Source organism: Zingiber officinale, chromosome 4B (genome assembly GCF_018446385.1).
Source record: "Zingiber officinale cultivar Zhangliang chromosome 4B, Zo_v1.1, whole genome shotgun sequence".
Lineage (NCBI taxonomy): Eukaryota > Viridiplantae > Streptophyta > Magnoliopsida > Zingiberales > Zingiberaceae > Zingiber > Zingiber officinale.
In genome coordinates this window covers 107,804,765-107,815,528 of record NC_055993.1, presented here as the reverse complement: position 1 = coordinate 107,815,528, position 10,764 = coordinate 107,804,765, and the positions used below count along the sequence as shown (strand labels likewise).

General features: G+C 38.9%; 1 protein-coding gene across 1 annotated transcript; it reads right to left on the bottom strand.

The window, feature by feature from the left end:
* Positions 1-8,906: 8,906 nt before the first annotated feature.
* LOC121977814 lies at positions 8,907-9,722 on the bottom strand. The gene is made up of 3 exons (XM_042530234.1): positions 9,578-9,722; positions 9,312-9,501; positions 8,907-9,221 (listed from the first exon to the last, which is right to left on the bottom strand). The coding sequence occupies exons 1-3, from the start codon at positions 9,627-9,629 to the stop codon at positions 9,119-9,121; spliced, it is 345 nt and encodes a 114-aa protein (XP_042386168.1). The 5' UTR covers positions 9,630-9,722; the 3' UTR covers positions 8,907-9,118.
* Positions 9,723-10,764: the final 1,042 nt, after the last annotated feature.

The following is a 10,764-nucleotide window of genomic DNA, read 5'->3' as shown; positions in this document are numbered from 1 at the left end:
ATCGAACTAAATCTCACCCATTGATAAATTAAAGAAATAAATATCAAATATATGTGCTTGTTATTATATTAGGATTAAGAGCACACACTTCCATAATAACCGAGGTCTTTGTTCCTTTAAAAAGTCAGTATAAAAGAAACGACCTCAAATGATCCTACTCAATACACTCTGAGTGTACTAGTGTAATTATATAGTCAAGATAAACTAATACCTAATTACACTACGACCTTCTAATGGTTTGTTTCTTTCCATTTTGGTCGTGAGCTACTGTTTATAATTTATAAGGTACTGATAACATCATCTTCTGCATGTGACACCACATACTATGTTATCTACAATATAAATTAATTGAACAACTACAAACAAATGTAGATAATTTGACCAAATGTGATTTCTTTATTCATAATGAATGTTTACAAAGCTTAGGCTTTCAGTATACACTCTAACAATCTTCCACTTATACTAATGACTAAGCTGTCATATCTTCTACCATACATCTGATTCCCATTCCCTCCACATGCCGATCGAAAGCTTTCGCCGGAAGGGCCTTAGTGAAAGGATCTGCCAGGTTATCCGCTAATGCAATCTTGGCGATGACAACTTCTTCTCGCTTCACGATATCTCGTATCAGGTGGTACTTGCGCTCTATATGTTTACTTGCCTTATGAGCTCGTGGTTCCTTTGAGTTTGCAACTGCACCGCTATTATCACAATAAATTGTGATGATTTTGGGCAAACCAGGAATCACATCTAAGTCCATTAGAAAGTTCCTGAGCCATACTGCTTCTTTAGCTGCCTTAGAGGCTGCTACATACTCAGCTTCCATGGTTGAGTCTGATACGCATTTCTGCTTAACACTCCTCCATGAAATGGCTCCACCTCCTAAAGTAAACACATAGCCTGATGTAGACTTACTATTGTCCCTATCTGATTGGAAATTTGAATCCGTGTAACCCACAGGGAGCAAATCGTCTGCTTGGTAAACTAGCATATAATCTCTAGTCCTTCTCAGGTACTTTAATATATGCTTTACCGCAGTCCAATGTCCTTATCTACTGACCATGCCCACGGCAAAGCAGATATCAGGTCTCGTACATAGCATTGTATACATAAGGCTTCCTACAGCCGAGGCATAAGGAACTGTTTTCATGTCTTCTATCTCCTTTGATGTCTTAGGAGACATCTCTTTAGATAGAGCTATTCCATGTCTAAAAGGTAAGAAACCTTTCTTGGAATTCTGCATGCTAAAACGAGCAAGGATTGTATCTATATATGAAGCTTGGGACAAACACAACATTCTTTTCTTGCGATCCCTTATTACTTTGATCCCAAGAATGTGTGCACACTCTCCTAAATCCTTCATATCAAATTGTTTGGACAACCATACCCTTACGTCTGATAATACCTTGACATTGTTTCCAATTAACAAAATATCATCTACGTATAGTACAAGAAATATCACCACGTTTCCGTTACACTTCTTATATACACAAGACTCATCCGGACTTTGAATAAATCCATATCACTGGATTACTTCATTAAACCGGATGTTCCAAGATCTTGAAGCTTGCTTCAGTCCATAAATGGACCGATTGAGCTTGCACACTAGATGCTCTTTGCCTTTTTCAATGAACCCTTCTGGTTGCCTCATATGGATGTTTTCCTCAAGACTTCCATTAAGGAAAGCTGTCTTGACATCCATTTGCCAAATCTCATAATCCATATGAGCAGCAATGGATAAGAGTATCCAGATAGACTTAAGCATGACTACCGGTGAAAAGGTTTCCTCATAATCGATTCCCTCTTTCTGAGTGTACCTTTTCGCAACAAGCCTAGCTTTGAAGGTTTCTACCTTCCCGTCTGTCCCTCTTTTTCTTTTGTAGATCCACTTGCATCCAACGACTTTTACACCATCAGGTGATTCTACAAGCTCCCAGACCTTATTAGAGTACATAGACTCTATTTCAGAATTCATCGCCTTTTGCCAAGATGCTGCATCTATATCTTGGAGTGCTTCGTCATATGTCCGGGGATCAGGTTCATGTTTACAGGGATCAAGTCGAAGACTCTCCCAAAACATGAATCTCTCGGGTTGTCTTACAACCCTCCCACTACGACGAAGTCTCGTGGTTGTGTATCATGTGTGACACGTGTTGCAGTCTCTTGTGGTACTTCATCTTGTACTGTTGGTACTAAAGTAGACGTGCCCTCTCTTAGTTCTTCTAAAACAACTTTACTACTGGGCTTGTGATCCATTATATAGTCTTCTTCTAAAAACTGGGTATTGGTGCTAACAATGACCTTCTGGTCTTTAGGACTATAAAATAAACCTCCTTTCGTTCCTTTGGGATATCCCACAAACACGCGAACTTCTGTACGAGATTCTAACTTATCAGCATCTGGTTTCAGCACATGTGCTGGACTACCCCAAATCTGAATATGTCTTAGACTGGGTTTTCGCTCATTCCATAATTCTATGGGAGTAGAAGAAACTGATTTAGAAGGTACTAAGTTCAGAACGTACACTACTGTTTCCAGAGCATATCCCTAAAACGAATTTGGTAATTCTGAATAACTCATCATCGATCTAACCATCTCCATAAGAGTCCTATTACTTCGTTCTGCTACACCATTCTGTTGGGGTGTTCCAGGTGCAGACAATTGGGATTGAATCCCGACCTCTGATAAGTAATTCCTAAACTCTCATAAGAGGTATTCGCCACCACGATCAGATCGTAGTGTCTTGATACTTTTACCTAATCGTTTTTCCACATCAGCCTTGTATTCTTTGAACTTATCAAAGCACTCGGACTTGCGGCGCATTAGGTAAATGAATCCATATCTTGAATAATCATCTATAAAAGAGACAAAATATTCAAAACCACCTCTTGCCTGGACAGACATAGGACCACACAAATCAGAATGAACCAATTCTAACACTTCTTTGGCTCTATACCCCTTGGCCTTGAACGACCTTTTGGTCATTTTTCCTTCCAAGCAAGATTCACAAGTTGGAAAATTTTCCAACTCTAATGAACTCAAAAGTCCATCGGCTATAAGCCTCTGAATCCTACTTAAGTTAATATGACCAAGCCTTAGATGCCAAAGAAATGCTTGGTTCATTTCCGAAGGTTTTTTTCTTTTATTAGAGTTAGAAGATGAGTTATAAATTTTCATATTTTGCTTTGTAGAAGAAATTGAATTTAAAATATACAAATTGCCAACTAATGCACCAGAACAGATAATCACTTTATTTCTTTTAATAACTACATCGTTACTGAAAGAAACTGAATATCCATCTAAAAACAGTTTAGAAACTGAAATTAAATTCTTTCTAAAACTGGGTACATAAAGACAATTTCTTAAAATCAAATTTCTATTTCTACTAAAAGATAAGTAGGCGTCTCCCACTTCAACAAGTTGCCACCTTAGTAGCATTGCCCATGTAGACGGTAATCTCTCCTTCGGATAGTCATCGGGTTTCCTGGAACCACAGGAATTGCAGACATGATCGGTGGCTCCGTATCTACACACGGTAGATAATAACACCGCTAAACATGTTTCAACAACTAGAGCATGAGATATACCTTTGTTTTGGTTCTTGCGAGGACAGTCCGCCTTCCAATGTCCTGCCTGCTTGCAGATGAAGCACTTGCCCTTCGGCTTCTTCACTCCAGTTTTAAATCCCGTACTCTGAGATTTATTCACTTTCTTTGCTGAACCAGCTTATTTCTTCTTCTTCTTTCCTCTCGGTTTAGAAGTAGAACCATGTTCAGCATAGTGAATTTGAGCATTGTGACGAAACAATCCTTTTGCTGCCTGAAGTTCTGTCAGTAGTTCCGCCAATGAATATACCCTTTTATTCATATTGTAATTCAGGCGAAATTGCTCAAAACTTCTAGGTAGTGTTTGGAGGATCATATCGATCTGGGTTTCCCCATCAATTTCTCCTCCAAGGATCTGTATCTCGTTCAGATAAGCCATCATCTTTAGGATATGATCCCTCACAAGAGTACCCTCTTGCATGGTAGCTGTCATTATCTTTCTCATGGCTTCTTGTCTAGAAGCCCTATCCTGATGACCAAAGAGTTCCTTGAGATTGTTCATAATATCATAAGCTGTTGGTAAATCTTGATGCTGATGTTGCAATACATTTGACATTGAAGCCAAAATGTAACACCGCGCCATCTCATCTGCTTTTACCCATTTCCTATGATATTCAATCTCCTCTTGGGTAGATTCACCAGTAGGTGCTTCAGGGCAAGGCTTAGTCAGTATAAATTTATAGCTTTCAGCAGTAAGAACAATGTCCAGGTTTCTTTTCCAATCTATGTAATTTGGTCCAGTAAGTCTATTCTGTTGAAGTATGATGGACAGTGGGTTGAAAGTCATCCTAAGAATCACAAATAACTTTTGGTCAGAACTCTAAATTTAGAATAATATTGATTCCTCAAACAATACTATTTTAAATTAACCAACACCTCAAAACACCGTGAATTTTGTATGCCACGTTAGTATGGACGTATACAAATTCAACATTTGTAAAAGGAGGGGTTTAACCCATTAATTTTATTATCTTGTCAACCTAACTTTTTGACAAATAAAATTAATAGTTGGTGTCTTTTGGTCACACAAATAATAGCAGTGACTCCGATGGGGAGGATACTATTAGATGTGTCTAAGTGTATACCATTAATTGACACTAAGTCCATTAATAAGATTATGCCCCTTCCGTTGGGGAAGATCACACGCTCTTAATTAACTTCCTATAGTCATCCAAAAATGGAAGTATGTTCTAGTAATCCACAAACAAGCTCATCCGTTATGGAGGAAGGCACTCAGAGCCAACGCGCAAGCTTGTTTGCATCACTTACAAACCAGTAATGGAGACCATGTGATTTATTTAAAAATTCCTCTCCCACTTAGTTATTTATAAATGAGGAATTTTAACTATGCTAGCCTACTAGTCGTGTATACTAACATGCACACACAACACAATATAAAAGCAATAAATAGAAAATCTAATTTTCAACTATTATGACTTTTATCTATAGTTGTCCTCCGTGTGTTGTCATCCCAAGCTGCTTCCATATTTGGCCACCGCCACCGGGTCTAGCTGTCGCATCCATCTTGCTCCTAGTTCCGCTACGCCTCTGGTCCTTAGAAGGTTCCACGCTTTGCAAGATTTGATCCGCGACATAAATAGAATTTTACATTTTGATCCTATATTCCATAAAAGGAATGTACATGTATCTAGATCAAAAATAAAATCCTAATAAAACTAAATACACTCTGCTGTATTTTAATACAATCATACACACATATAAATGCCCTTGACATGTCCAGGTCCAATCACACATAAAACTATAAGCCATAATAGTTGGATCTGCATCCACAAATTTAGCACATCCTACTATTATCCCGCCTAAATTATGTATGACATGTGCATAATTAAACTAATACCAAATACGGAGAGAAAACCCTAGCTCTGATACCAATTGTTGGTTGCTACTCGGAAAGCCTAAGAGGTTCCACTGTACAAAAATTTTGTACAAAGGTCTGAACCTTTTCCTAGCTACCATGTGTTCTTTTAAATTAAATTTTGGATCGCCTGCAGAACTTAACACGTTTGATCCAAAACTTAATCTATTTGTTCTTTTAGGTTTTGACTTGGATCTCCTGCGGAACTTAACACGTTCGACCCAAATCACCTTAAGTTATTAATTCCATTAAATATTAATTTCCATAATTGGTTCCCAGTACTGACGTGGCGAGGCATATGGTCTTCTTGGATATGGGAGCAACCACCACCGACTAGACAAAACCTTTTATAGAAATCTAATATTTAATTTCCTAAAATAACTTTAGGTTAACCGAAAAGAACAATCAAATCACAAGGAAAAAAAAAACATAACTTCGAAAAACATATTCGAAATACTAGAACGTAAGCCTCTTGTATTTGGTATTATTTCCATAAATAACTAGTATGATGCGGAAAAGGAAAAACTACTAGTTATACCTTCTAGAAAGACCTCTTGATCTTCTACCGTATTCCTCTTCTAACCTCGGACGTTGTGTGGGCAACGATCTTCCGAGATGAGAAACCACCAACCACCTTCTTCTTCTCCTAGCTAGGTTCGGCCACAACAAGGAAGCTTCACCAAGGAAGAAGATCAAAACACCAACCAAGCTCCAAGAGATGCTAGCTTTCTCTCCTTCTTCTTCTTCTTCTTCTCCAAGTAGTATCCGGCCTCCACAAAAACTCCAAGCAATAGGGATGTTTCAGCCACCACAAGAGGAAGAGAGGGAGAGGATGATGATGGCCGGCCACAACAAGGAACAAAAGGGAAAAAGAAATAATAGAGGTTGTATCTCATGAAGGTACCCCCACCCCTTCTTTTATATTCCTTGGCCTAGGCAAATTAGGAAATTTAATTACAATAAAATTTCCTTAATTTCCTTGACATGATTTAATTGAGAAAAATAAAATAAAATTTCAAATTAAAACAATATTGGCCGGCCACATCAAAAGAAATAAATTAGGCAAGTTTTAATCAACAAATTAAAACTTCCTAATTTGTTTCCGGAAATTTTAAAAATAAAATTTCTCTTCAAAAATCTCTTCATGGTTGATAAAAAGAAATTTCTATAATTTTAATTTAACAATATGTGAATAATTTTTAAAGAGAAAATAAAATATCTCACCAATCTACAAATAAGGAAAGAGATCTAATCTCTTTCTTTAATCTTTTACAAGAGAGATATTTTAATTTTAATTCTCTTTAATAAATTATATCTTCCATAATAAAATTAAAATTAAAATCCTTTTAATTTAATATGGCCGGCCCTCTAGCTTGGGTTCGAGCTAGGGCCGACCAATTGTCTTGGTAGGCCCTAGCTTGGTTCCCAAGCTAGCTTGGCAGACCCTATTGAGTGGGTATAGAAAGTGGGTATAGGTGGGTATAGTACTCTATAAATGAGGCTACGATAGGGACCGAGAGGAGGAATTGGTTTTGGTCTCGATAAAATTAAGCATCCGTGTTCGCCCCGAACACACAACATTTTATCAATAATAATCATTCCACTAGAGAACTATTATTGAACTACCGCCAATCCCAAATTACATTTTGGGCTCCTTCTTATTATGAGTGTGTTAGTCTCCTGTGTTTAAGATATCGAATGTCCACTAATTAAGTGAGTTCTGACAACTCATTTAATTAATATCTAAGTCAAGAGTAGTACCACTCAACCTGTCGGACTAAGTCCACCTGCGAGGTTTAACATGACAATCCTTATGAGCTCCTCTTGAGGACATTATCAACCTAGTATCTCTAGGACACAGTTTCCTTCTATAATCAACAACACACACTATAAGTGATATCATTTCCCAACTTATCGGGTTTATTGATTCATCGAACTAAATCTCACCCATTGATAAATTAAAGAAATAAATGGCAAATATATGTGCTTGTTATTATATTAGGATTAAAGGCCATAATAACCGAGGTCTTTGTTCCTTTATAAAGTCAGTATAAAAGAAACGACATCAAATGGTCCTACTCAATACACTCTGAGTATACTAGTGTAATTATATAGTCAAGATAAGCTAATACCTAATTATACTACGACCTTCTAATGGTTTGTTCCTTTCCATTTTGGTCGTGAGCTATTGTTTATAATTTATAAGGTACTGATAACATCATCTTCTGCATATGACACCACATACTATGTTATCTACAATATAAATTAATTGAACAACTACAAACAAATGTAGATAATTTGACCAAATGTGATTCTTTATTCATAATGAATGTTTACAAAGCTTAGGCTTTCAGTATACACTCCAACAGCTACTGTGCTGACTAGCTGTAGAACACGCTTTGCTCTACAAAACAAGTCACATCAACACCGAACCAAGGAAGAGATCTCTGGTGTTAGCCCTCAGACGTTCAAGTCAGTCACCTAAAATGTAGAGGAAAGCGGAGCAACAGTAACGCAAGCGTAAATAGTAATCATGCGTACCTCTGTCAATGTTTGGACCCCCCCCCCATTTATATAGAGCCCTGGCGGGCAAGATGCACACTCCTCGAGATGTGGACACGTTCTCCAATGTGTCCTATGAAATGACCTATCAAAGAAAGTGCTTCTGACGTCATACCTTAACAGGGCATGTATATCCCTGACAAGACAATAGAAGCTTCCATCGTACGATCCGTCTGTTAAACATGCCTCGTGTCAGCGACACTGTCTCCCAAAAGGATATTGAGAGATATGACACTGATCCCGCTACTTGGCCAAGCTGGTTAGCTGCTCGACCGGGACTCCTCCGCTTTGTCGGCTTCAGCTGCTCTTTCTTGCGGTGACTAGACGCAGTAGCTTGTCTCTCCCAATCGGACAAGCTCTTCGACCTCCTCTGTGTCGTGTCGTTTCGCACTGAGCGTCTGGTTATCTTACCGTATTATACGAGCTAGACGATTGGCCCGCTCGGACACTGATTGTCTGACCGGCCGTTGTAGTCTCTTGCCGATCGAACATTGATTGCCTCAACCGGCCGCTGTAGCCGTCCTCCGCTCGATCACCGTAGACGAGCCTTTTGATATTTTGATATTGATCATCTTAATTTTGACTTCTATTTTGACAATTCACTCGTGTCGGATGAGCTTCTCTATCGCCACATCAATTTTTAAATACTTTTTCATCCATCGTAAACGAGAATGAACTATGAATGGTAAGGAGGAAACAAATTCTCGATTAAATCTAAATAATTGATTGAATTTAAAAACAAGTTTGATTTAGTTAATTTAGGAATTTAATCATTTTTTTAAAATGATTATTTTTATTGGATCTCGATTTTAAAATTTTAAATACGATTAAACTGATTAAATACAATTAATATCTGTCGATTATTATATTATGAGCAATTAACTGTTATAAACTACCAGCATGGTCACTGAGCAACAACAGCATGATTTCTATTACATACAAACACAAACCCAAGTTGTTAGACGAACTACTTGCTCACACTTCTCTACTTGCACAGCAGATACGTTCTTCCCAGCCAAACCAACTAAACTACTGAAAAGCTTCTTAAACTGTGTCTCCATACAACTTAATAGCCTCATTTGGTCCTCTGAAGCCACTGCGCTGCATACTTGCAAGACGGTCCTTCCATGGCCGTGACTGGAGCCTCATTAAGGAACGCCGAAGCACTCCGCGTCCACCTTCGAAGAAGAAGAAGAAGAAGAAAATGAAGTTCTTGTGAATTTCCCAAGCTGTAAACTACATAAAGAGGAAGGTAATTAAAGTCATACCAGCAGAGAGGTCGATAACTACTTGATTCTCCCTTCCCCTGCACTCGCAACAGGTCAGCTAACGTCCCTAGATGCTGATTGTCGTTGGAAACATCATCACCAATCAGTCGTTCTTCCTCGTTCTTGCTCGTTGATCTCCAGTAGGCATTAATTTCCCCTCTGGTGAGCGACTTATTCCTCTGAAACTTAGCTGCGCTAACACAGATGACAAAGTGTTTGTAAAAATGCCGGACAGGCGGTATGAATGTAAAATAAGTCCGGCATACCATGCTCAGGATCTCGGAATGGAGAACTCCATCCTGCCATTAGAGAGCCCATGGTTCTGTAGTTTGCCTGTGGGCAGTGAGCAGTGCATGAGGAACTTATAGCTGAGATTGGGAGGTTTGGTTGTCGTTCTTATCTGACGATGGAAGAGCTTTTTTAATTACTTCAGCAATGGAGGAGCGAGGTGGCGCGCGTTTGGTGTTTGACCTGATGCTTCATTTGTTGCTTCTGGTGGCTCGCAGCCACGCTACCTCTCGTAATTTGTGGCACTATTCAGTGGTTTTGCTGCTCTGAAATCGGGAAAGACAACGTGCTGAGTAGGTGGGGTCGAGGTTGACCACGAGAAGTTTTCGAACAGGAGAGGCTAGTGTCATGATAAGCCTGCATGCCAAGATAGAAGAGCTACGTATATAGGTGGAAATTCTTTATATATTATTAGTTTTTTCTATATAAATATCAAAGTATTTTTAAAATAGGATCAATCAATCGGTTAGATTGTAGTTTTTCTTGAATGAGGCCCACCATCTCATCGTTTATAGGGTGAAAACTTCTCCCGTAGAGATTATATAAGGAATATTTTCTTTATTTTCTGATCGATAGCGATTCTATAAAATGTTAAAAAAGAATATTGAGTTGTTGGATTGAGAAATTACTAATCATAACATTTTAATGATGGCTTGGCCGAATTTTATCTGTTGTCGAGTCAGACATTGCTCTTGGACAGGTTGGATCAGCTGAGGAAGATTGACCATCTTGGGGACTCAACATCCGATTAGACAAGAGTCTGATCGGACCGTATGTCTAGAAACTTCAATTAGGTTGAGAAGACTCGGTTCTCCATTGAGTCAGGAGGAGTTAGTTCTCTATCAAGCTAGGAGGAGTCAGGCATCAATCGAGCCAGGAGGACTGGGGATTCAATTAGGTTGGGTGTGTTGGAACCCCAAGGTTATTTTTTGTGTGATCAACAAAGTTAGGTTATATCCTGTTATGTTTTGATCCCTATATCTAAGTGTGCAGGAGCTTAGGAGCACAGGAAGTCGAACGAAAGACGCAACTAGCGAGAAGAACGGCACGGGAGAGAGCCGACGGGCTCGGTGCGTCTGAGAGACGAGGTGTTGCAGAAGAGTACACCCGTGGACGAGAAGGACACGTGCAGCGGTCCAAGGGACGAGAAATCGAGGAGGAAGGC

Excerpts from the sequence above, each read along its gene's own strand:
- LOC121977814 (XM_042530234.1), bottom strand. The coding sequence starts at position 9,629 with ATGGGCTCTCTAATGGCAGGATGGAGTTCTCCATTCCGAGATCCTGAG. Across the intron at positions 9,502-9,577 it reads ATTCCGAGATCCTGAGCATG|CTAAGTTTCAGAGGAATAAG; the intron begins GTATGCCGGACT and ends GTGTTAGCGCAG. Across the intron at positions 9,222-9,311 it reads AGTTATCGACCTCTCTGCTG|GTGGACGCGGAGTGCTTCGG; the intron begins GTATGACTTTAA and ends TCTTCTTCGAAG.